This window comes from Pogona vitticeps, chromosome 1 (genome assembly GCF_051106095.1).
Source record: "Pogona vitticeps strain Pit_001003342236 chromosome 1, PviZW2.1, whole genome shotgun sequence".
Taxonomy (NCBI): Eukaryota; Metazoa; Chordata; class Lepidosauria; order Squamata; family Agamidae; genus Pogona; species Pogona vitticeps.
In genome coordinates, this window is record NC_135783.1 from 186,496,810 (window position 1) to 186,524,287 (window position 27,478).

Genomic DNA, 27,478 nt, shown 5'->3' on the forward strand with positions numbered 1-27,478 from the left:
ATAAGGGGGGTGAGATCCATATATGCCACCTTGACCACACTAGTGGAAAGACGAGATATAAAGGTAAATAAATAAGTAGAATAAATGATATAGCAAGAATTCTGCTATATAATTCAGCTCAGGGGTGCAACAGAATTGCCAAAGGCTTAACAGAAGGAGGCAAAACCAAGATTAGCGGGTCAGAAATAGATTTAGTTGCCTCTTTTGGCTCACTTTAGCCTACTGGTCAATTCGCTCATATTGTGTGGCAGACAACCAGCTCAGCTACAGCATGCCGTTTAGGGACTGTTGCCCCCGACATTACCCAAACACACACATACAGGAGGAAAGGAGGGAATGAAGGCATCTAGCATCCCCTCCAGGCCTCCGGTCCCTTCCAGCACTACCTGCATGTTGTGGATTCAACTCTTTTTCTGTCTGCAGTCGGAACATGTTGAGCTTCAGACTCTGCACGACACTTTCTAGACGGCACATCCGATTCACAAGAGTTTCACAGGTTCGCCACAGTGTGTCATTCACTCCGCCAAATGCCACTTTGGCACAGATGGGGCTGATGGACTCATGATCTCCAATCTTCTCCAAGAATCTTGAAGGGGCAAGTTCCATCCTGAAAGAAGCAAAGAGAAGCAAATGCCATTAGTTTGGAAACCATGTCTGCATTCTCTTGATATTTAGTGCATATCCATGGGACTGTATTCTGGGCTTCTTTTATTGAAAAGAACAGGTGTTTCTATGTGAGGATTTTGGAAGACAACCCTGCTTTTCAGTCTTCCCAGATAGATGCTTCAAACTTCACCTCTTCTTGTAAACTCTCAACATTTATTCATTTAGGTCCAATAAAGATAGTAGTAACAGTCTTAACCATCAACTTCTCTTTTCCTTTCAATGGGAAGAGGAAAGGATTCCCCACAACAGTACATTCTTCATTCGGTCCTTCTGCCCACTAGTTTCAGTGGTCTGCATCAGTTTTGGAGTGGATCCTGATGGCAGCAGCATTGACAACTGTTACATACAGCACTGATGGTACCTGTCTGTCATGGGTTTGGAGGGAAAGGTTCCATCCTATGGGGAGTGGAAGGCGGGACATCAGGGGGAGGAGCTGTACTGTATATATATATGTGGAGCTTGTGTGGAGAAGTTTAAGAGAAGCTAGAGTGGGAGTCTGTGTGTCAGACTGAGTACAACTGTTAGTCAGTTAGTACATACCTGATAGGTTCAGGTTTCTTTATAGGTAGCCAGAACTGATAGGTTTACTTTAAAGGGTTCTGTGGGAACCAAACTGTTATATGTATATGGTTGGGACTTTGCCACGTTACAGTATCTTATTTACTTGATCTTTTTATTTACCCTGTTTGTTATTTAAATAAACCTTGTTCTTTTGTTTGTTAAAAATCCATTCCTGGTCTGTGTGACTCCTTATAGGGAATGGTTGGTGGCAGCTTAGTTAAAGGGTGATATACTCCAGTAGGTCTGGGGTTGTCACAACAACAGTGACCCAGGTTTTCTCTCCCATCACTCCACTTCTCCCCCAGTCAACCCGCCAACTCGAGACCGTGGGGAGAAGTTCGGTCCACCCTGGGGTGGAGGTCTCCCACATTTCTCCACTCCATCTTCTTGATCTGTTTGGGTTGCTAGCTCTCTCTCTTTCCTCCGTCTGTCTTGCCTTTCCCTCTCCCCCCAATAAGAGGGCTTCTTTGGGGCTCAAGACCGTCGTCTCCTGGCACGTGGGTGGGAGGGTTCTTCCTCCCGTCCCCGTCCTTCCACTCTAGCACAAACTTTTCCTTTCTCTTATAGGTGAACATTTTCCATTCAGCTCTATGAGGAAAAACAATGTACGGTACTTGGAGACATCAGTTTACCAAGCTAAGAGCAGATGTTCTGCCTGCACAAAAGAGGTAAGCCATGAAAGAAGGAATATTATACGCAGAGTCAAAGTGGCCTCATTTCAAGGTAAACTGCATGAACCCTAGAGTCATCAGCTTTCCTCTGTCTTCTTTTTCTAATATGGGTGTAAGGAAGAGATAACAGACTTCCATTTATAATCATCTCCAATTTACCTTTATGTCTGAAGGGGGACAATTTTGTGATTTGTGTTAACTGTGGTTTGTTGAACCAAGAAGCATCAAACTGTAATTAACAATCCTGGCTTGTTTCAACAAAACCATAATTAACACTAGCCACAACTTGCCACAGTTTGAACATAATAACAAACAGAAAATGGAAGCACACATTTCTGTTCTCTTTCTTGTGGTCCAACTATGGTTTGGACTTACATGTGAAGCAGGCCACTTCAGATGTTCCTGGAAAAAAGCCAATCTGTCTCCACTCACATGCTATTGGGCATTTGTTTCACCAGATATTTATTTCACCAGAAAAAAAGGCAACTGTGGCACTCAAATCTATGGATTTGCAATGACAGGACAGGGATGTAAAATCAAAAGGATGTCCCCCAGATTTCAGTAAGGGACTAAGTTCTTGCAGCCGGTGTTACAGGACTGTGTTCTCCGCCAAGAACAAAAACAAAATCAGGCAAAATCAAAACAGGACTTCGACAGTGTATTCAGACAACTGTTTGCAAGGGTAGAAGCAGGTCTTTAGAAATTAATAACAACATCATATTTTCAACTGTTTGAAAAACAACAACAGCATGTGCCAACAAGTTCTGATCAGCACATGCAGCCCTGCAGCTAGTGTCTTAAAACAACTATGGCCTCATGCTGAGCATCTGCCGAAGTGGAACTTCACAGGAGAAAAGGTGGCAGGCAGTGTTGGAAGTCTAGCATAAGCATAATAGTACCAATCTGTGCAATGCGGTTGGATTAAATCTACACCAATTCACCAGCTCTCACTGCATTATATCATTTTCTTAAAAGTAATGGTAGCAATGTAATTGCGTATGCTTTACAATCAAACCTTGTTTTTTTTCTTCTTTAAGTATTATTTAAAGTTTCATACAACATAAAAGCCAGAATCCTGTTAGCATTTCCATAAGGTTTGCGTAAATTGCCGCAACTAATTGACAAAGATGTCAGGGCAGATCTTGGTGCCACAATCAGACACAGGACAAAGCATGCAACTGAGACATGCCCTGCCATGTCATCTGTTGGCCACAATCACATCTGGCAAGCAATACAAACCTGAGAAGAACACCAAGAGGAATCCGGCCAAGGTCTTTAATCTGATGACATTATCTCATGTATCATGTCCACAGGACAACCTAATTCCCTTTAAAAAAAGGTCACCATTTATTCACAGTTTTCATTAAGTTAGAATAAGATGATTTCATAACAACCTTGATACTGGCAATAGAGGCCAGATCAAAAACTCAGAGAGACTAAAGAATACAAAGCAAAGAAAATTTGAAATTAAAGCTGAAATCCGATGTACATCTTCCTCAGTATAAGTCACAGTGATCACAGCAGAACTTTTGACTAAACGTACATCAGATTAGACTGGAACTATACCTTTGTCCTTTCACATCCAGCGTCCGTAGATCCCGCAACAGGGAACTTGTCTGTTCTTCAACTACTCTCATCCTCTGATTCAGGACTTCAAAGGTTTCAGGAGCAGTTGGGTTGATACTGACAGGGGAAATGACTGGCCTTGCCATCACAGTTTGCTGCAAATAAAATTCTCATCAATAGCTAGCAGTTGCAATGGATCTTAAAACCTGTTGATCAGCCAGTGGGGGAGGGGGAGGGAGATTAAAAGCAGTTCAGTGAAAATACAGAGGGTCAGCAAGATAACCTTGTCTCTGATAGGACCTGGGAGAATATTTAGGCTATGAACATTGGCTTTGTATCATCTCAATTGTCATGGCTTCTCCTGAAAACTCCAGCAAACAGCTGTTTGGTGAAGATGCTCTCTGTTCAAAATCCCCTGTTTTCCCCCTACAAAATTACAGTTTCTAGGATGCTTAGGGAGAGGAAGCATCTAATAAAACCATACTTAAGGAATACATATAGACCAGACTATGATGAATGGAAACCTTTCATAAGAGAGGGTAGTTTCCTTTGTTCTTTGGAAATGAATGGGACTAGCTTCTGAGTAAAGACACATAACTGTGAACTAGCATGAGATCTGAATGATTACTGTATCCAGAATCTTTGCAACATTTAAATTCATGAGGACTGCTAGAAGCTGTTGCACTTTTCTAATGAGTAATTCCCCTCCTTGTATTTCCATGCTCACAAACAGAAAAAGGCAAGATAGGTTACTGACCCAAAAGCTAAGTAATCAACAAGCTGATTTGGCCATGCCATATTTTACTTATTTTATTTATTTAGAATATTTATATGCTGCCTTTATCCCAAAGGAGCCAAGGCAGCTTACAGTATTAAAAGAAACAAGGTTAAAAACAGAATAATAAACTATTACAATATTTTAAAAGCGTTAAATAAATATATTAAAACTCATAATAAGGATATTAAAACACAGAATAAAATGTTCCCTTTATCTCTATGAGATGCTGAGCACAGCCATCCATATTTGTCTTTGCAAATCTAATTCAATGCACGTACACTGGAAACTGAACACCAATGAGATCAATGGGGCTAGCTTCTGAGTAAAGGCACGTAAGTGTGAACTGTAGATGCTAATACAATAACTATGCTTTCAAAAGCATACTGACGTGGGCAAAAAGTTTGATTATTCTATTCTCGAAGGCTTTCATGGCCGGGATATGATGGTTGTTGTGGGCTTTTCGGGCTCTTTGGCCGTGTTCTGAAGGCTGTTCTTCCTAACATTTCGCCAGTCTCTGTGGCCGGCATCTTCAGAGGACAGAAGTAGGAACAGAGCAAACACAGAGTTCTAACACCTGTCCTCTGAAGATGCCGGCCACAGAGATTGGAGAAACATTAGCAAGAAAAACCTCAAGAATACGGCCAAAGAGCCCGAAAAACCCACAACAACCATTTGATTAGTCTACTCCACAATATGAGTCAACACTGAGAGCTTGCATGTCAAACAAATGACACACACATCTAGAAAACACCCCCAAAATTGCTCTTTAATTTTATATCATCTTCTGCTGTCTGTGTCTCCATAAGAAATGTTTTACTTGAACTTTTCTTCTGTTTATTTAGCTTAAAACATTAGCAACGATGGCTCTTCAGAACAACAGCACCGAACATTTCAGAGTTCTGAACTCAAGGCATCTCTTGCAGACCACAAAAACTGACTGTGTGCTACAGAAGGAAGGCTCAAAATTCCTGTTCTTTCTGCAGAAACATAGGGCTCACTCTCTGTGTTCTTTCTGCAAAGCTGCAAGACAGATCAGTAGTAGGGAGGCACACAAAAAAGCAAAAGCACATGCCATCCTTTGCATCTCTCCATAGCATAAAATCCAATTGAACTAAATGGGATACTTCAAAGCAAGCAATTCAGATCCAGATGCAAAATCACTGGTATCTTACAGCTACCTTTCATTTAAAGAAAGATGTTTGAAAGGCTGGGGCATGGAAGAAACTGAAAGGCGTGGAAAATGATCTCCCATGAAAGGAGTGAACAGAGGGAGCTCATCATCTGTCACGCCATTATCCACAGGTGACAGAGAAGAGCTTTTTGCTCCAGATTGTGAACAGTGGCAACTGGTACGAGGCTCCCTCGGCAAACCGTCCAACCTGCATTAGGATCACACACCCCTCCTTAAAAGACTCTGCTAACGAACAAAAGGAAGGACGGTAGCTGTCACTACATCATCATCACCTCATCATCTTGGAACGGCACAGCTGGGCATCTTGGGGCTTCTAAAACCTCTTTTCCAAAATTTACAGACGGCACCCCAGAGCTGGCGTGAGAGGCATCATCCCAAAGAGGTAACTTTGGTAAGCTCTGCCCTGCCTTCCCCGGCCATCATCCTGGGTGCTGCTGCACTGTCAGGACACGACCTTAAATCGGATTCGGACAGATGGGTTCTGTAGTCTTCTTCCCTCCACCCACCCACCTACCCATCATCCTCGGACGACCCTTCCCTCCCTTCTACACCCCCTCCCTCTCTGCCCTTCTTTCTCCTCTTTTTTCCTCTTGCACGCCAACCCTCGCCCGCCACCAGGCAGTTGAGCCGGTTTCTGCAACCCACCTCTTGCGCCAGCAACGCCGGGACGCCTTGGTGCCTCGGAAGCCCCGCCGCGGTTCCCAGGCGCCACCCGGGCTGGTTTCCATGGAGCGCCTTTCGCAGCTTCAAACGGACCCGCTTCCTCCGAGGGATCCCGGCGGCGCAGGCGCGGCCTCCCTCCTCCCCCAATTCTTGAGGCATTGTGGGAGTCGTAGTTTCCGTCCGGTTGCCCCTCCCCCGGTCTTTCTCTGGAGCGCCTTGCAGGAAGGCTAAGAATCCATATCACACACACACACACCCCTCCCGTTATACACAAGCATGCTGGGATAAAGAGTTTCGTTAAATAAATAAATAAAGAGTCAATAAATAGTTTCAGGGTCTTGGGTGATGGTGGTAAAGGTAAAGGTTCCCCTTGACAATTTTTGTCCAGTCGTGTTCGACTCTAGGGGGCGGCGCTCATCCCCGTTTCCAAGCCATAGAACCAGCGTTTTGTCCAAAGACAATCTTCCGTGGTCACATGGCCAGTGCAACTTAGACACCAAACGCTGTTACCTTCCCACCGAAGTGGTCCCTATTTATCTACTTGCGTTTGCATGCTTTTGAACCGCTAGGTTGGCGGGAGCTGGGACAAGAGACAGGAGCTCACTCCGTCGCTTGGATTTGATCTTACGACTGCTTGGTCTTCTGACCCTGCAGCGCAGGCTTCTGCGGTTTAGCCCACAGCGCCACCACGTCCAGCCTGGTGATCCAACCTTAATTTCAGGCTCCCAAGTATTCTCCTGATCCAAAGAAACAAAACTAAACTAAAAAAAGACCAAAAAAAAAAAAGTGGCGTCTTGAAGACTGTTATATTTTAATGTGAGCTTTCGTGGACAAAGTGAACGTGTTCAGGAAAGTTTACATTGGTTTTTTGTTTGTTTGTTTGTTTTATTTTCTTTATGGTTCAACAAAGGTATCACCTATTCTTGCATTTGAATTAAAACATAATCTTCATTGAGTCTTTAAGGTGCCACATGTTCTTGTCTTGGTTTGGTTTTGTTCTGTTTCCGTGGATTTCGTCTGATAACGTTTGCGCAGACTTAACAGGGCTACCTCTTCTAAAACTGCAAGAATTCCCCTTTACTTTCACTTCGCTTGCCTTTGATTTATGCTTGATTATCTGAGGAACGGCCAGAGAGGAAGGGCCCTGTTCACCTTTAAAACAAGCAAACAAATTTAACAAAAACCCACCACTATCTGCGACTCAGTAAGAAAACAAAACAAAACCGGTTGTGGTTTTTGTTAACAATACTTCTCCCAGCATGTTTTCCATTTTACTGAAGGTCAGTTATACAGCAACTGTGTGCATATCTGTTCAGAAGTGGGTTTGTGTGGGATTTACTCCAAAGCAAAGTGTGATCACACAGGCACATAGCTTGCATTTTGGACTGCTTGTAGCACACAAGGTGTGGGGAATTGCACTCCAGCCTGACCCCGATGTGTGTCCAAACTGGATTTTTTTGGCTCAGCAGTAAGGTTACCGCAGTTGAAGACCAAGCTGGAGAGATTTCCCAACAGGGGGAAAGATCGCTTTAAGGAAGATTGCTCCTGGTAAAGAGACCCTTTCGGACACATGGGCACCTGCATAGAACTAGAGCATTACTTCTCAAGTGGTCAAATACCGTACATGTTTGAATATTAATGTAACATCTCCTGGCTTGTCCTTAAACTGAGGATCAGTTTTACCTCCAGGTTTTTAAAGGAGAAGAGTTAGTATGGCTTGTTAACGCTGTGCTAACCGTAATGAATGAGAAGTATTTAGGATTTGCAACTGCTTGTTATAATGAGGAACTGGGATGCTCAACTCTAGAGAATCAGTTATTTTTTTCCAGCAAAGTTGGAATCTTATCATAGATATTATAGGTGAAAACAAAAGAAAAAAGTATTTTTTAAAAAAAGACAAAAACCTGGCAGCACCTGAAAGACTAGATTTTATATTTTTCAATGTGAGCTCTTGTGGACAAGTCCACTTCATTGGACATAAGAGAAGGAGATATAACATGGCGAATATGGCATTAAGGTATAGATATCAAAATACAGAAATCATGGTTGGTTGAGAAGTGAAGGGTGCCAGAACTAAAATCCTGTTTTTTGCCTGTCTTTAATTTAGTAACCAATCAACCAGAGACAGAGAGATCCAATAGATATTTGTTTATTTTCAGCTGAAAGCAAGCAAATAGACACAAACTGCACCTGCAGAAACATGCAGAGAAATGTGCTCCAGATACAAAAGTATACGTTTTTATAAGGCAAACATGAAATAAGGGGATTGAGAGAAAGAGGAGAAATGGGAGGAGGTTCTGCAGGTGTCCGGCTCTGGACAATAATTCATTCCTCCCAGCTCCGTGTCAAGCGCCTGGACTACTCCAAGGACAAATTTCCAATTAGAAACACTTTAATTGTAAAGTGAAAGACACTCAGACGGATGTCCCCTCCTCTCTTGTTCATTCTTGCCTGCCTAAGCAAAACCCTTCATATAAATGGTTTACACATTCATGCAGCAAAGCAAGTTGCAGAAGGCAAGATTGCTACAGTTAGGCTAAGATATATACAGTATAATATCTTTGTAATATCTTATATATGATAGATATATTCAACTTATTCTATCCATCATGTTATGTATGCTTTTGTATATGCAGAGCTTTAATGAACAAATATAAACTTGTGCCACTGCAGAAGCATCTGTGCCTGTAGCAGGTGGCTGGCTAGCAAGCAGAAATTCAGAAGGCAGAGGCCAGTATCCTAGTCCTAGTAATAACTGAACTAGACATATGGACTTAACATTTGATTTCTAAAAATTGCCACCACAAACATCACTTTTTAGTTAAACTTTTAATAGGGGGACCTTATCCATCTTTCATCTGAGAAGCTGAATTACTTCTTGGTGGATTAAAGTGAAGGTGGGTACAGGGCAGCCTGAGGACCACAGTTTGCTTTGCCATAAAACAAGACACAGCCCTCCCCAAGCAAAGCCACGGGTGGACTACCTTGCCACGTTGCTCTCCAGGTAAGGCACTCTGATCCTGAAAAGGTGATGGGACCTCTGTCTCTTCAGAACCTTTGATGCAGATCGGTATGGAACATGCAGCCTCCAATTTTCTATCCCAAGGATGGGAAACCTTTCTTCTGTCATTTAGTCAGGTGTAAAATTTTGGGTTACTGCCCCTTCCAACTCCCCACCTTTTTTTTTTTTTTTTTTTTTTTTTTTTTTTGCTTTTAGAAAGTAATGAGTTGCCCCAGCCGTTACAATCACAAGGCTGAAAGATTTAATTAGCTGTAACATTTAGAAGTAATGTTTTATTTTCCTGGTTCGCAGAACTAACCAAAGTAATGTTTAAAAACGCCCTGAATGGCAGAAGCTCTTGGTCTGTTCTTCTTGCCTACCCTCTTTTCATCCTTACACTCACAACAGTGTGTGAGGTGACAGCACCTCCAACACGCAATACTCCTCCAGCACCTTTTAGTTAGGCCGCACCGCTGAAATTCTAAAAGTAACTTTAAAATTCCAGTAATGCTGCAAAAGCATTAGAAGTATTTGTCATCATATTACAGATATAAATTGCTGCAGTTGTGCCTTAGGAAAAAATTATCTAAGTGCAAGCAAGAAGTCATTTGTAATTAGTGACTTCCTGACTCTAAGGATAGCTTGCTGTCTGAGCTAAATTCTATCGGGGCCCCTTTTGAAATTAGCTAGGACTGCATGTTGTCTATCCATTCTCCTCCTGTGGGCAGAGATGAGGTTTTTAAGATTATTTCCTCAGAACTCTTCTCTTGAATTAAATGTAGTTAGTCAGTGTATTTGTGAGTGGAACTGGGGTATCTAGTGAAATTTAGCCAAGTATGACTTTTTGTACTTTGAATAAGGAGAAAATGGTGATATGGAGGAAATGGAGCCCTTTGGTGTGTAACTTTATTGTCCACAAGATGGCAGGAGAGAGCAACCTGGAGTGGAAAGCGAGTCTGCTTTTTAAAATCGGTTGAGTATATTTTCACTTTGATATTATTTATATTATACAGCTGAAGGGTCATAGGGAGAGAGGTAGGGAGAATGTTTGTAAAAAGTAATATTTTGAAGTCAGGAATGTTATTATCCTAAAAAACCAAGCCAGCATTGCAATTGGTATGCACAGAGCTACAGGCTTGCAGTCTTACTGATAACTGAAGTCATCTCTTTATAGTGCATAGTTGTCTATTTACAAGAGGCAGAAATTATACACACCACCTACTAGGCACCTGGAGCAATATACAATAAAATGTTACTATAACTTCTTAAGACACTGAGAACAAAGGAGAAAAATAAGACAAAACAATATCAAATTGGAGAGCTGCATTAAAATCAAAGAGCTAAATATATGTATACATATACATAAATGTTTATAGTTACACACACACATATATATATAATTAAAAGACCCACAAACCAGAACATTTTCTCCTACTCATTTAAAGCAAAATAAGGAAGGAGTTATTTGGCTAGATAGTTGGACATGCTTATACTATTCTAGTTTCTTTTTGTTGCTCTTGTCAAATAAAGAAAATATTATGATTTTTCCCTTGAAAAAGAATGCAGTGATGAGAGTAGTTATTCTGAAATGTCCATGTGCCACCTCTTCACCTGTTTCTCGTGATCTAAAGATGAAGTATGCGCATATTAGTAAGAGATGATAAATATTGCTACCAGTCGAAAAGGAGCAGCAATAGTTTGTTGACTTATTGCTCCCTTTTTTACGCCAATAGGCTTACAAATTTAGATGCATAATATGCACCCTAGCCTCTGAGCTCTAGGATCTATTTTTAATTCAGGTAAAAACACAAAAACAAAATGTATTTGACACATGAGGGACACGTTTTTCACTACCTATGTTGTCTCATGTCCATTATGTCCCCATAAATTACGACACTGCATTTTGTGTATTTTCCAGTATTGTGAAAATATCGAACCATGTGGCGCCCAAAGTGGGCAAAAGGTGTAAAATGTAACCTTATGTCAGGGTGCATTCAGATGGGCATCCAGCCCACTCTTTGGTCCACTGCAGGGATGGGCTGGCTTGCTGCTTTTTCTCATGGTCACATGACCCAATCGCTGGAGTGAACCAGGAACGCCAAAGCATTCCTCCCCACACCTTTCTGGGTCCCTGTCAGGGGCTTCTACTTTTTTTGTGTGTAAGTAGGATCACTCCATTTTGGTTTGTTTTCAGCAAGTCTAATTGCTGGAAAAGAACCAAAGCAAACCTGTTTCTGTCAAGGCTCCTCCAGCTGGGAATTTCCCATACAGTACAGTATCATGAAGTGATATAAGAAGACAGCTACTTCATAATATTGGCAAATTAAACCCTTCCTCTGCTCTTCAAAGGGACAGAGGAAGTTACTTGTTAAATGACTTCACTAAGGGAATGCTAATGCACTGCGTCTCTTATAAAACACATTTTAAAATAGAGAACTTCCTCCTGGAAGTGGGAGGAGACAGGTGGTTTTCAGTGGAACTGACTTCTGAGTGAGCTTCTATAGCAGGGGTCTCAAACTCAATTTACCTGGGGGCCGCTAGAGGCAGAGTCTGGGTGAGGCTGGGCCGCATCAGATTTTCTGCCACTCAGAGCAAGAGCCCAAGGGAGCCACCCAGGAGTTTCCTTAGCCCTGGCTGGGGCTCCGAGGAGGAGGAGGAGGAGGGGGGCGCGTGAGCCCTCATCGCCAGCCACAACCCCCTCCGCTCCTTCTTCACTACCACCACCAGCAGGACGAGAAGGGAGAGAGTGCCGGCGACTGCCTAGCGGGAGGAAGACACGACATGAAATTTTAAAAAATTACAGAATCGCCTTGCCAAAGGAAAAAAAGCCCCCATCGGTACCCGCAAAATTAAACAGAATGGGGTAGGCCTCACCACGCACACACACGTGCACACACATACACAAACATACACAGAGGTCTGGTAACCTTCCTCTGAGGGCCCTCCTCAAAAAAAAGGCACACTCAGCAGCAGCAGCTACCCCCACCATGACTGAGGAGCAGACTTTGCAAGGCGAGCCCAGGCAGCCTCCAGAGTTGAGGTGGCTGGAGGAGGAGGAGGAGGAGGAGGAGGAGGAGAAGGAAGCATTGCTGGGTGCTGAGGCGGCCGCTGGCCAGGCTGGTGCTGGGGGTGCTAAGAGAGAAAGAGAGCCAGAGAGCCGCTTCCCTAGAAGAGGTGGCAGTGGCGGCAGCTGCTGCTGGTGGCTTGGAAGCGCTTTTCTTCGAGGACGGGCCGGGAGCAAGCTCTGCTCTCAGGCATCACTCGGCGGTGGCTCGGGCACTCGGGGGAAAAGGCCAGCAGTGCGCCTCACTCGCTGGCTCTCCCCCAAGACAGCGCCTCTTGCACCCTCCATCCAGAACTGCAGCCTGCCAGCTGGCAGACAGGCGGGCCAGCTGGCAGGCTGCAGTTCCGGATGGGGGGTGCAAGAGGTGGTGTCTTGGGAGAGAGCCGGCAAGTGAGGCGAGGCGAGGGTTTTTTTTGTCTCTTGACAGCAGAGGACGCGTGGGCACTTTGAGGGGCAGGCAAGGCGGGGGCCACAAACTATCATCCGGCGGGCCGCAAATGGCTTTCGGGCTGCATGTTTGAGACCCATTCTGTAGAACATAATGCACTCATGTAAAGAACCAAAACTGGGAATGGGGAGAAGTAGTTTGGGAATGGAAGGATAATCACTATCAAAAGACTACACGAGGCTTCCTGATCTACAGCTCTTACAGGAGAACTCCAGTTCTGCCATTTACTACTGCGGCTGGTGAAAAGCTGTGGATCAGACATTCTACCCAAGATGTCCTAGGCATCCCCTTCGTGTTTTAATCTGGCTCAGACATTGCATAATCTGATAACCAATCTGTTGTATCCCAATTAATTAAATTATCTGACTTGAAAAAGCTTGGATTTAGTTATGATACATCTGGATCTCAGCTACCATCTGGATGTTGTGATTTGTGAGAGAGGAAATGAACTTCCGCAAGGGGAAAGTGGAGAAAGAGGCTAAGCAGATAAACTGTTTAACAACCATATTCACAAGTCCAACGATGTAGATTAGAGAACAATTTTGATTAAAGTGAAGTACTATTTTCTGATTGTTAATTCTCCCCAGCCATTAGGTACAACTGTTCAGTCTGACTTCTACTCCTCACCCTCTAAAACAGGGGTGTCCAACCTTTCACCTTCCCTGGGCCACATCAGAAGATGAAAATTTGGTTTGGGCCTCACATAAATTTGGTTTGGGCCGCATGGGGGGGCAGCCCTAGCCGTCCTCCGCAGCCCTGCTCCAAGCGCGCTTACCAGCAGCTGCAATCTCAGACAGCAGAGGCTGCCAGCTTCGACTCTGGTGGCTTTATGGGGCCGGGAGGGGTCCACTTATTGATGGGGACAGGGCAATGCAGTCATGCAGCCCCCCTCTCCCCTCCCCTCCTGCTCCTGCCTTCTCTCTCTCCCCCCCTACCGTTGTGACGTGCCCGGCCGCATTCCGGCTGCAAGCGCTGGTAGTATAACTTGAAACTTTGGAATTTCTTTAAAAATAAAAATTTGCATTGGGCCACATTACGAGCCGATCTGGGCCGCATGCGGCCCACGGGCCACAAGTTGGACAAGCCTGCTCTAAAACAATCTCCAACCTTGCCAATACAGAGACTGCCCATGATTCTTTGGGCACAAAGATCCCTTTGAGTTTAATACTGTATTAATTCCCCATTGTGCGTCTGAGGAGAAAAGCCAGTCTGGCTACCCTTGGGCAAGCTGCACAGCCCTAGGGTGCCACACAGAAGAAGTAGGGTTATCACATCTCCCAATGGGCTGGATTTTAACTGGATTTTAGGTGTGCCACCTAATGCTAGCTCAGATTCTAAGCTTTTATTTATTTTTCAAGCTCCTACAGATACATCAATATAAGATAACATGTGGAGCCACTGCTCTGACCAATTGTTTGGAGGAAACTATCCTTTCTCTGTGTGTGGTCTACATACTTGCCTGGCAGTAAATGTATCACAGCAGAACTGTTTCTGAATAGATGTGTGTAGGAAAATACCGTATATCTATAGCTTCTAATTACATAGCAGTAGGGCAGTATTTGCTGGTGTGTGTGTGTTCTCAACAGAGAACTACAACCCATCCTGGTTCTCCAATAAGTTTATGTATATGATGCACAAGTCTCATTCATATGCTATACCTTTATATCTACGTGACAACATTTTAGATGCAGCTCTAGGAAAGTAATGGATTACCAAAGGGTGATTACTTAGGAAAGTTTTCTGAGAGTCAGGAGCATTTATTAGATACTTGTCACCTGCAATCTGTGGGGAGTTTGCCCATGTCTTTGCAATACTGAAAATGTGGTAGCGTATATACTGCCGTTACCCATTGTTGGCTTGTTAGCAATCTTGATGTAAATTTCAACACATGGGAGGAGGGGCCTCCATCACAGACTAACTTGTTTGCTCGTTTGTTTGCATGCTAATAAATCAGAGGGGCTTGTTTTCCCGGGCTAGAGAAACTCTGCCCTTGTTCTTCCCTTTCCCTCCACATGTTTTTGAGAGACTCCATTTTGTCTCAGACCCTTTTTTCATCTTGGAAGACGCTGGGTCTCCAGCCTGGATCTCTGCATCCTGAAGATCCTCCCAGCCACGAGGGCTGAGGAAACAATCCTTATTTTTGCTACTTTCCCTTCTATCAACTTTAAGCCTACTGAGTGCCTGTTTTAGAACTAGAATTTAAGTGAGTAAAGTACACAAAGCCTTTCATAATGAAAAATCACATACTGAGTCTTATTTCCTAAAGTGCTAGGCTTTGGAGAGTGTGGATACCAAGAACAATTGGGTAGAAGGGGGCTTCTACAGCTAATTCTAACCTCAAAGACCTAGCCTTCTGCTGTGCATTTTACTGCGACTTAAGCAAGTTGCCAGAACTCTCAACACTCATTAGCTGGTTCCTCTTTCTTGAAATACCATATTTTTCCATGTATAAGACGACCCCCACTTTTCCAACCCCAAAAAAGAAAATTTGATCACTGCTTTCCCCCTCCACTTCCTAATCCCCGTGAAAGCAGGATCAAAGGGCTGCGGAAGTGATAAAAGGGCTGCATGATTGCAGTCCTTTGATCGTGCAGCCCTTTGATCCTGTAGCCCTTTAATCACTGTTTTACCCAAAGTAAAGCAGCGATGATTTAATTGTGCAGCCCTTTCATCGCTGCTTTACCCACTTCCTAAGCCCCGCAGGGCTTAGGAAGTCGGTAAACCAGCCATGAAAGGGCTGCAGGATCAAGAGGTTGCAATCCTAAAGCACTTTGATCCCTTTCCCCCTTACTTCTGTGTATAAGATGACCCTCAATTTTTTTCTCTAACTATTTTAGGAAAAAGTATTGTCTTATCCACAGAAAAATATGGTATTATCTTCTCTACTCCCATTTTTAGAAGAATAGTCACCTTTTATATGAGCAGACTGTAGTCAGATGTCACTGGCCAGAATCCTGTTGCTTTGCATAGTAAATAGCACTAGACTATTGTGACAATCACCCATGTCACTCATGCCATTCATATTCATGAGCTGATTTGCATGAACCTATGAGAGGACAGAGAGGCGGAGTCAGCAGCTACATGAGGCTTGGCGGGAGAAGGAGGAGTCAGATGGGGCTGGTTAGTCAGAGAGAGAGAGAGAGAGAGAGAGGGAACAGATACTGAGAGAGATACAGCTGGTTAGGAAATTAGGTAGAGAAGGTGGTAATGATATAGCAAGAGAAAAGTATGTACTAAAAGAACTGTTCATGATTTGCTTATGTATAATATGTATCTGATAAACTTCTGTTATTATTCAGTCGGCTTCACTTCAATAAATAAGTTCTGTTTGCCTTCACAAGACAAGAGTTCTGACAAATATCATTTATATTGTGGATTGAGGGATTCAAAATATGCCTACTCTAACTGTGTCTTACTATGCTAGAATGATGCAGTTAGAGTCAGCCTATTTGAATCAATGGGACTTATAGGGGAAGTGACTCACCAAGTTTCCATTGATTCAGTGGGCCTGCTCTTGTGCAATTTACTGTGCTAAGCAACAGAATTTTAGCCCTGGAGTTTATTCTTATTAAATAAGAGTACCTCATATGGAATCTTATAGTTAGGTAAAAATTGGAAGTTTATGTCTATTGCTTTATGAAATTCACTGGAGGTGGATGAAGGAGGAAAGAGATGTAAACTTTGTTACAGAAATCAGTAATGAGCATATACTGGTAGTTGTCGTGAACAAGTGTCTATGGGCTACCTTTCTCTAACAAAAGAACAATCACTTCCAAGAAGGAAGAGGAAAGTAAAGCTGAAATGTAGTAATGTATCAATGAGTGATCGCTTCAAAAACAACAAGATGCCCACCTGACTGGTTGCTTGGTGCCTTCCCAGCTGTGACTCAGGTCACTTGTCACCTCCACTGGTATTTTGCATTTCAGCATTTTGCACATGCATATAACATCAAGGAGTTGTGTGCCACCATGAAGACTTATCACATAATTATCTGATGTTAGTTTTTATGACTGTAGCCAAAGGGGAAAAAAAGGCACTGGAAGCTTGATAGAAGCAGCTGCTCTTTGCACCTGAAAAAGTGGCCTACAGTCCATGAAAGCTTATGCCAAATAAAACCTCTCGTCTTTAAAGTGCCACAAGATTCCTCGTTGCTTTCCCCCCCCCCCCCGCCCTGCAACAGACTAACACAGCTGCTCCCTGAAAACACAGTCAGGAGAGAGATCGCAATCTGGATGCCTGCACGGAGCCCTAAATCAACAGCAGCATTTAAATCAGAAGACTATAAAAAGCAACTTCTATATAGGTCAAAGGAAAACTTCTTCAGATCCTTTCACGATTTGAGTAGCGGATTCAGTGACAATATCTGGCAAAAGACTCTTATGTTTTAAAAGGCATCCTATTAATTTTGCAATAAATACTGTCAGATCAAACACCCTTTCTTGTTCACTTTTCACAAGAAAGAAGGGGATTGATTTCCACTTCTTTTTTCGCATTTGTTTGAGAAGCCACCATTCAGTTGGAAGAGATGATGCCAGCAGTCGTATAGCTCATTAAAATTGCAGGAGTTGTTATTTTTGTAATGCAGTTCAGCCTGACAAGAGCGTATTGGATCAAAGAATTTGGTGATAAGAAAGGAGTTAGGCAATTCTGATGCATTTTGTATAACCAGCCTTTATTGTAATCTCTTAAGAGAAAGCATAAATGTGTGTGTTTTCTTTTAAGGGTTGGATATATTGGCTATGTGCTTAGCAATCTGCACTGGATTGGCATAGATGGATTCAAATTAAAACATGGCGACTACACAATGTAAAGCTCAATGCAGGGGAGCCCACTGCATTGTCTCTTTTGTGACCATTTTTTGGGGGGGTCTGGTGGGTGGTTTAAATTTGCTCCATTCAAGTTGTCCACTTTCTGTCTAGTGTGATCACCTGATCCAAAGGCAAAGAAGCACTTGTGGGGATGTCAGTTCTCCTCAACCAAGCACCCATTGTCTGAAAACAGTTTCTTAAAACAACAACAACAACTTTCAAATCAGAGCTGGAACACAGTATCACCAGGGTGCTTAGGAAACTTTTTTTAAAAAAGAGAGGTGGAAACTGCCAATTAGCACCTTGTCAAAGGTAGCTGCTGCTGTTGCAGCTCTGTGCATTTACAGCTCTTTGCCCCTGCCAGCTCCTGCAAATTGGTTGTCACCTGGATGACTACAGCAATTTTACCCACAGAAGCCCGATCACCATATTTTCCCTGCATATTTTCCCAAGCTAAGCTTGATGAATTACGGTGGTTATGGGAAGCTGGTGTGCAAATTACTTCAATCTGGCTTTTCTTTTTCTTCAAAGTCAGATAAGTTCTTAGGTGGAAACAAAGTTAAAAATTAAAAAAGACAAAAATTTAAAAAGACAAAAATGTAGTGGCACTTCAAATAATAAATTTTATTACAAAATATAAAAGTTATTATTTGAAGTGTCACTCCATTTTTGTTTTTAATTTTTTTTATTTTTACTTTGTTTTCACCTAAGAACTAGCCGCCCAGAGACCTTTGGGTAGAGTGGGCGGCATATAAATTAAATAAATAAATAAATAAATAAATAATGTGACTTCCAAGAAAATTAAAAGCCAGACTGAAGTAACTTGTGAACTTTCATGGACAAGCCCACTTCATCAGACGTGCCATCGTGTTTTTATCTTTTTTTTTTTACTCTTTATTTGTTTTGTTTTCACATATAATGTTTGCACAGACTAACGCATCTGCCCCTTCTACAACAGATTCATTCATTCTTGTTCTCCTTTCTAGAGGGACACAGAACATGGAAGCTCTATCATGAAAGATACCAGCATATGCTGATGGAAATAAACTGGCATTGGAGGCTTCTGTAAGGAGATTTAAAATTTTTATGGGTTGGGTTCACTCAGGAACTAGTTTCTGAAGTGGCACAGGAAGTAACAGCTGATTTTGCCTAGGAAGCTGTTTGAAGTAGCTGAGATCAGTCTGTGAACCATTAAATCAAGCTATTTAGTACATGGGGGTGAGGAACCGGTGGCCTTCCAGATACAGCCTTCAAATGTTACTCAGCGGACGTATGAAGCACTGCAAAGGAATGTTTTGGGAATACATGCTTGACATACTGCTTCATACATTTAATACATAATAATACTGCTTCATTTTACTAGTCTTCTCTAGAAAAACCTAAGATGACATTCAGATAGATTCATGTCACCAAGATGCTTTTATAGCTAAAGCAACAGAAGAGCCACCTTATATATTTCACTTTATATACGCATTTTAAATATATACTGTACTGCATGTCTTAGAAAAGCACATTTAAAGGTTGTGTGACGTGGAGCTGTTGCAAGAGTGGACTAGACTGCACAAAATACATCAAATATATATTCCCAATAGGATAGCTTTAATAGTTGCCTTAAATATGAAGAGAGAGAAAGTTATAGCCCTCCAGATGTTGTTGGGATACAACTCTGATCATCTTAAGCCAGTATAACCAATGGGGAGGGATAATTAACTGTCCCTTCCAGCTCTGCAGTTCTAAGATTCTAAGATAAGGAGAGTCATGGTCCCAGAACATCTGGAGCAGAGGTTTAAAAGTTACTCTTTATTTGAACCATAACTCATAGCTTGGCCACAGGTTTCCCACCTGCATTTGAGACTGGCTGAAGCAGAAATGGAGGTGTAAGCCTCATGAGTGAAAATACTCTAAAGACGGCTGTGCCTAAATTGGTTGTACTGTACATACCCTGCTAGCTGGCTGAAGGCTTGTTTTCCAAATATTTATTGTTCCTCTACTGCCCAGGATTCCAGGAATTAGACAAAAAAGTTCTATTAACTGAAATCAATATGCTGTTCAAAGAGTTATTTTATTGGCTATCTTCCTGGGGTGACTGAATGAATCATTGCATTAGAGCCCTGATTAATTTTCTTCTTGCTATAAAGGTACCCTTTTGCAGCCAGACGTGACTATGTTGTTCTCTAGGAAACAGCTTGATCTCAGCATGTGATCCATCAAAAAAATTCTGCAGTCTTGTTCTGGTGTCTACCTTGAGTAGTTCTGTTCATTTCTGCTCCAAGCCTTGGTTTCCAAAATGAAAGCTACTGTCCACCCCCAGCAGAGTCACAGTGGAAAGGAGCACTAAGATCATTCTCTCCTCTGCTAGCCAAGAATTGGGTATACTTGAGTGGCATTTCAGCAACGCCTGGAGGACTGCACATGGCCACCCTTGCTGTAGAACTAGACATTTCCCCACTATCTCCACGATTCTACCTTTGGGGGAAACCTAATAAAACAAAGCAGGAGTTTCTTTAAGTTTTCTTTCTAGATCTAGACGAGATGAGAAGATGGGGGAACAGAGTCAGCCCCCCCATCACAGTGTGGATCACTTAAAACTCTCTGCCTGGTAGACTGCAGTGGGGAACGCTTAGTGTTCTGGATATTTTAGACTTCATCTCCCACAAACATGATCCAGCATGAGTAATGGTAAGAACTGTGGTGTCATACGCCAAAACATGTAAACCATGTTCCCTTTCAGACAGGAAGGCGTATATCCTTTTTGGAGGGACGCATTAATTATTTGGGTGGCCCATTCTATAGCTAAATTCCTGGCAGATTTAACCAGCCATGATGGGCAAGGATCAACCAGAGAAGTGGTGGCTTTGCACCTTGCAAGCACCTTGTCAACGTCATCGAGCACAACAGGTTGGAACTGACCTTGGAGAACCTCACAAGACAAGGCCTTGACTGTGATGCTGCAGCCCCCACCCCTGGTCATGTGTCTTGGCGCTGAAATCTCTGTAAACGGGATGCTGCTGATCTCAGAATGCTGGTTCTTGTAGGAGTGCCTTCAAGGGCTGGGTAAAATAGAAGGGGAAGATATGGAGGCAGTGACAGATTTTACTTTCTTGGGCTCCATGATCACTGCAGATGGAGACAGCAGCCCCAAAATTAAAAGACGCCTGCTTCTTGGGAGGAAAGCGATGACAAACCTTGACAGCATCTTAAAAAGCAGAGACATCACCTTGCCAACAAAAGTCCGAATAGTCAAAGCTATGGTTTTTCCTGTTGTGATGTATGGAAGTGAGAGCTGGACCATAAAGAAAGCAGACCGCCGAAGAATTGATGCCTTTGAATTGTGGTGCTGGAGGAGACTCTTGAGAGTTCCCTGGACTGCAAAGAGAACAAACCTATCAATTCTAAAGGAAATCAACCCTGAGTGCTCTCTGGAAGGACATATCCTGAAGCTGAGGCTCCAGTACTTTGGCCATCTCATGAGAAGACAAGACTCCCTGGAAAAGACCCTGATGTTGGGAAAGTGTGATGGCAAGAGGAGAAGGGGACGACCGAGGATGAGATGGTTGGACAGTGTCATCGAAGCGACCAAGATGAATTTGACACAACTCCAGGAGGCGGTGGAAGATAGGAGGGCCTGGCGTGCTCTGGTCCATGGGGTCACGAAGAGTCGGACACGACTAAACGACTGAACAAACAAACAAACAAAAATTGTGAAAGATGGGGAGGTTTTTGCATGGAGAAAGTGGTCTACAGACCTGGAAGTTCACTAGGCCCACTACAGGACTAGCCCAATGGCAAAGGGAAAAACAACAACAGAGAAACTGTCTGGGCTGCCCAGATTCTAGTGGTCTGTAGCCAATTTCAACTGTGTACACGTATCTGAAGAGGAAGCACCTCCTACACTTCTGTAAGGGGTGCACAAAAAGCAAAGTAAGGATCCCCTCTACAGTTATAAGGAACTAAGCCAAGAGGCTTGATTCTAGCCTTTGCATCCTGTCCAAGGCACAGGATATAGCACAGAAAAGAGTGTAAAAGGAATGTCAAAAATGAGAATGAAATATTTGCTGAACAAGGGGGTAGGCATAAAGTAGTTCCCAACTTTGGCTCCCTGGATGTTCTTCGACCACAACTCCCAGAAATCCTCACCAGCACAGCTTCTGGTGAAGGCTTCTGGCAATTGCAGTCCAAGAACACCTGGGGACCCAAGGTTGGGAACCTCTGCTATAAGTTGTCAGCAAAACAAAATAATAATAATTTGACTTGACCCCATGTTTACATCTAGTGAGCTCCAGATTTCATGTTTTCTTTGTAGTACTTCAATCCTGCATAGTTCAAATAAGTGGCAAGGGGAAATGCAGCCATATTAGGTTGCTTCTAGAAAGGTGGCTCATACCACCATTACAGATCAATAGCATCACTGAGTGTTGTTCCATTTTTGCCTCCCTAAGTGCCTCCACACAGAGCAAGTCCTACCTCTCGCAGTTAAAGAACCTTGTGCAACTATTCCATCTTGTTTTCCTTATCGAGTTTCGTCAGGTGAGGAAAAGGAGAACGAAGCAACAGGAGGGCTGCAAACTGAGGACTTCTATGAACACAGTGTGGTTGCACAATAAAAGCCTTGTCAGGAGGGACCCTTAGCCTCTGACTTTACTCTTGCAGAGTCCCCTGGCTTAAACAGCCACCGTTTTGTAAGGATCCGTGTGTGTGTTCCATTGAATTTCACATTTGTTGAATCTCTTTTATTTATGAAAATAGTACAGAATATTTTTTTTCACTATTGAAAATCTTGGTTCGCCAGCTTTATAATTCTTTGCAGTTTGGACCAGGGTTGCTGCTCTGTACTGATAATGGGGTTACTTACTGTAACTCCTCCCATGCCTGACATTTCCCTCTGTATTTTCTGCTCCTAGATTGTTCCTGCCTGGGCAAATTTATTTGTGGTCTTTCAGTTAAGCAACATATCCTTGGGAAGAATTCTGAAACAGGTCCCAAACCCTACTGCTATCCAGAATTTGGGTTAAAATTCTTTCTCTGCTGTACATGCACTGTCTGGTTTTCTTTGTAAGTCATTTCTCTGAGATTCAGAGTGGTTAAACTAGGAAAAAAAACTACTGGTATATTTGAATCAGGTTTAGCATGTTTTTAATATATATTTTTAAAAAGGTAACTACATAAGGCACATGGAAACACTGTTTTATTTTCTCGGAGGGATCACTTTTTTTAAAATCAGAAGCAAGGTATTTTGCTCGGTCGCCTGAAGGTCATTTATTTTAACTTGGATATCAAAGTGACTTTCAATAATTTTGGCATATGTGACAAAGTATATTTTGGCAATTTACTCTATCAGTGGGGGTTGCCTCTCATAATAACTATCCACTGCTGTTGTGGAGTTTATTTTTAGTTATTTTTATTTGTTATTTTATTTCTTGCAATCTGGCATAGCACTACTATGACATGACAGATAGAAAAAATTAAAGCAGGTTGGATTGCAAGCTTCCACTGCAGCCCAACACGTGCACAGAGACAGACAGACAGACACAGACATAGACACAGACAGAGACATGGGGTGGGGTGAAGGAGAGAGATCAAGAGATCTGGGCTGGACAAAGGGAAGACACACCACTGAGAAAGAAACTGATCAGAGAAATTTAGAAACACTGGGAGTTTCTAGGTTTTTGAAAGAGGGAACATTTTCTCCCACCCAACCTGTCTCTCTTTGCTAGCCTTTGTAAATCTCCACTCATTTATGTGTTTTTCCTCTCACCAACCTGGCTCCTGGATCCCTCTCTCCTTCTCCACCCGTCTATGTATGTATGTTTGCATGTGTGCGTGTCTGTCTCCTTGTGCATGTGTTGGGCTGCAGTGGAAGCTTGTATTCCAATCTGTTTTTCTTTCTGTCTGTTATGTCATACTAAGGGTAAAGTTAAAGGTTTCCCTTGATAATTTTTGTCCAGTTGTGTTCGACTCTAGGGGGCAGTGCTCATCCCCGTTTCCAACCCATAGAGCCAGCGTTTGTCCAAAGACAATCTTCTGTGGTCACATGGCCAGTGCGACTTAGACACAGAACGCTGTTACCTTCCCACCAGGGTGGTCCCTGTTTATCTACTCACATTTGCATGCTTTCGAACCACTAGGTTGGCGGGAGTTGAGACAAGCGACGGGCACTCACTCCGTCATGTGGATTCGATCTTACAGCTGAAGATCTACAGACCTTACAGCACAGAGGCTTCTGAGGTTTAACGCCCAATGCCACCACGTCCCCACTATGTCATACTAGCATTATGCCAAACTGCAATAAATTAAAACAAAATTAAAATGTTTTTAAAAAATAACTCCACAACACCAGCAGGAGGAAGTGGCTCTGAGGCAGCCAGCACAAGAGTGGGTAGGCACAGGACAAAGCCTTAAATGCAACCATTCTAAAAGCCTGGACCAATATACAATTTTAAAAACAGATTAAAAGTCTTCTGTAAGAGGATGCACACACCAACTCAAAAACCATGTGACTACCACGTGACTTTGAGTTCATCTCCTGATTTATTTTCGTAGTGCAACCATACCTCCAGCTCCCATTTTCACCACCTGTAACATCAGCTAGCAGAGGAGGGAGGCCCTCTCCACCCATTCCTGATACTCTAAGTACGTGCAGCCATCAGGCAGTCTGTTGTGGACGAGTGTGTGAAACCTGCAAGTGCCAAGGTTCAGGAGAGCCCATGGAGAAGTCCAGCAGAAAGGTCAGTTGTAATCTGAAGTCACAGCTGAGGAAGGCAAGACAGAGAGAGTGAGTGGGGAGGGGACACAAGCAGATAATCCAAGGAAGGAGACTGACAGGCTTGCTTGTTGCCATCTGCAAATAACCCAGGCCTTCGGAAACAGATTTGTAGTGCTAACCTTTGGCCTCCCCTGCCCCACATGCCATTGACCTGCCATTAAAAGGCATGCCTGTGCATGGCCCTGCTGTCACTTCTCTTACGCTCTTAGCTTGTGAGGCTGCCTTGGGCTGAGAGGGGCCAGGCTCCTTTCAACCTTAGAAGGCAGAACGCTATTTGCTGTCCCCACATCCTGAGTGCTAGCAGGGCAGCTGGGATTGGAGGGTTTTTTCTTCGGCACAGGCTGAAGCTCCTGAACCACCACCACCTCTTCAGGAGAGGACCCCAATGGGTGAGGCATGACAGAGTGGCCAAGAACAAAGAGATGCTAGGAAAACATCTCACGGGGGGGGGGGTGTGGAGGTAGGAAAGAGTAACCGAAGGGGAAACCTGTGCCCCTTTTGGAAAAAGGTGGGTGGGAAAAGAGGAGTTAAAAGAAAAAGCAGGAAACAATCCCAAAGTGGGAAGAGATAGAAAAACAGGCAAGAGAGCTGAAGAGGGCTATGCAGAGCAAGAGAAAACCAGTGAAAATGTGACAGAAGGGGAGGCAGAAGGGAAGCAAGATGCTGAAGGGAAAGAATCGAAGTCAAAGGAAGGTACAGTGAGGGAACTGGGAGGAAGGATGGAGGAATGGAAAAGGCAAATTTCAGAAGACAGCAGGAATCAATAGGGAATTCCAGAGCCCCATGTGTCAGCTATTCTTAACTGGTCTGATTGATGCCCACACCTTGGCAGTCCATCCTTGCTCACCACAGATAACTATGGCTTGTTTGGCCCATCTCTCTGTCATCGGTGGCCCCAAGTCCGAGGGGTGCTTCTCAGGCACCAGCTCCCCAGGCCTCCTTACCAGATCTTTCAACAACTCCCTCAGCTATGAATCCTCCACCTCCTGTGATTACTTACTTGTCCTTGAGCCCTTTACCTATGAGCACATATCGCTCCTTCAGGTGGGACTCACTTGGGCTCTGAACTTGCTTCAGCTGGAACTCATCTTCCTTTGGATGTGCATCTGACAGCAAGCAATGTACTGTTATTTCTACGTTTATAAGACGACCCAATGTATAAGATGACCCCACCTTTTCTAACACCCAAATTAGAAAATTTGATCCCTGCGGGGCTTAGGAAGTAGGTAATGTAGCCGTGAAAGGGCTTAAGGATCAAAGGGGTGTGATCATGCAGCCCTTTCATGGCTGCTTTACCTGAAGGGACCCTTCCTTTCCTTTTTACTAAGCCCTGTGACTTCACAAAAGTCAGGGAAAGTGGCTGCCTTCTGTGTATAAAACAACCCTCAATTTTTTTTGGTCTAATTATTTAAGGAAAATGTGTTGTTTATACATAGAAAAATACGGTAACTGTTTTGATCTGCCGTCCAACACTTTTCTCAAGCTCCTGATTCCTCTCTTCTATTTTCTTATTTCCTTTTCAGTCTTCTTTCTTATACTTTGTTAGCTTTCTCCGTCCCTTCACTTTCTCCCTGTGTGCTTTTTCATCACCAGTTTTTTCCTCCCTTCACTGCTATGTTTCCTCCCTCTTTCCTTTCACCTCCAATGGCTTCTTTCTTAATGCATGCAAGATACTCAGTTAAAATAAATCTGAGAGCACTGATAACTATTGCAAGCACAACATTGCTACAACAGAGCAAAAAAAAGAGAAAGAATCTACACTCACTTATGGATTGACTGGGTGACATATCCTTGTCCATGTACAAGAGTCCAACATTCATTCCAACAGAATGAAATTCAACAGGGCTAAGTGCAAAGTCCTGCACCTCAGAAAAAGAAACCAATTGCACAGTTACAAGATGGGGGATACCTGGCTCACCAAAACTACAAGTCTTGGAATTGTCATAGATCACAAGTTCAATATGAGCCAACACTGTGATGTGGTTACAAAAAAGGCAAATGCTATTTTAGGCTGCATTGATACAAATATAGTTTCCAAATCCTGCAAGGTACTACTCCCCCTCTATTCAGCACTGGTTAGGCCTCACCTTGAGTATCGTGTCCAGTTCCGGACACCACACTTCAAGAAGGATGCTAACAAATTGAAACAAGTTCAGAGGAGGGTGATAAGGATGATCAGGGGTTGGAAACCAAGCGTTATGAGGAAAGGATGAAAGAACTGGGCATGTTTAGCCTTGAAAAAAAGAACACTTTTCAAATATTTGAAAGGCTGCCATACAGAGGAGGGGCAAGATTATCCCAGAGTGCAGGACATGCAACAATGGGCTGAGGTTAAAGGAAGCCAGATTTTGGTTGAATATCAGGAAAAACTTCCTAACTGTTAGAGCAGTATGACAGTTGAGTGCTCCATCACTGGAGGCATTCAAGGAAAACTTAGACAATCACCTATCAGATATGCTTTGATTGTATTACTGCATTGAGTAGGGGGGTTGGGCTTGATGGCCTTGTAGGCCCCTTCCAACGTAACTTTTCTATGATTTCTATTATTTCTGTGATTCTGTAATGATAAATCCATTATGGAAATTATCCCTCAATATTTGTTGTGTGGGAAGAGGATTGGATTGCAAATAGAATTAGAAATCACCAAACATTTCCTTTACGATGCTTGTTATAGGTTTTTTGGGCTGTTTGGCCATGTTCTGGAGGTTTTTCTTCCTAACTTTTCGCCACTTTCTCTGGCTGGCATCTTCAGAGGACAGGAGTTAGAACTCTGTCTGTGTTCTGGTGTAGTGTGTGGGACAGTTGAGTATTTGTAGCTGTGGGATCAGTTTTTTGTCCTTTTCAGGAGATTGGGTGATTATGGTGATCACGGTGTTTTTTGCTAAGGGTGTATTGTTGTGATAAGGGGGGAGATGATTTTTTACTGTGATTGATGGGTGTTGTTGGCTAGTCTTGTGTGTGCAGTGATCACTGGTCCTTGTGGCTGGGTAGAGTTCATTGACCTTTTTGCAGGCTGTATTTTTCAGTACTGGAAGCCAGGCTTTGTTGAGTTTTAGACTTTCTTATTTTTTATTGAAGCTTTGCTGATGTTTGTGGATTTCAATGGCTTCCCTGTGTAGTCTAACATAATGATTTCTGGTGTTGTCCAGTACTTCTGTGTTTTGAAATAGGATTTCATGTCCAGCTTGTTTCAGGGCATGTTCAGCTACTGCTGATTTTTCGGGTTGTTTTAGTCTGCAGTGTCTTTCATGTTCTTTGATTCTGATGTGGATCAAGTTTTGTGATCCCAATATATAC

General features: G+C 43.1%; 1 protein-coding gene across 14 annotated transcripts in view; it reads right to left on the reverse strand.

Moving 5' to 3' along the window:
- Window positions 1-6,281, reverse strand: part of CCDC150 (coiled-coil domain containing 150) — a 48,467-nt gene extending 42,186 nt beyond the window's left edge. For 8 of the 14 annotated variants that reach the window (XR_013538438.1, XR_013538444.1, XR_013538440.1 and 5 more), the window contains exons 1-3: window positions 6,080-6,279; window positions 3,465-3,619; window positions 387-607 (exon numbers count right to left, since the gene is read on the reverse strand). Coding sequence is in view for 7 of the 14 variants with exons in the window: in XM_078380129.1 (XP_078236255.1) it covers window positions 387-607; window positions 3,465-3,619; window positions 6,080-6,256 (553 nt within the window). In the remaining 7 variants the exon portion in view is untranslated. Of the gene's footprint in view, window positions 1-386; window positions 608-3,464; window positions 3,620-6,079 lie in introns of all 14 variants that reach the window. The other 6 variants (XM_078380132.1, XM_078380117.1, XM_078380130.1 and 3 more) reach the window with 3 other exon arrangements.
- Window positions 6,282-27,478: the final 21,197 nt, after the last annotated feature.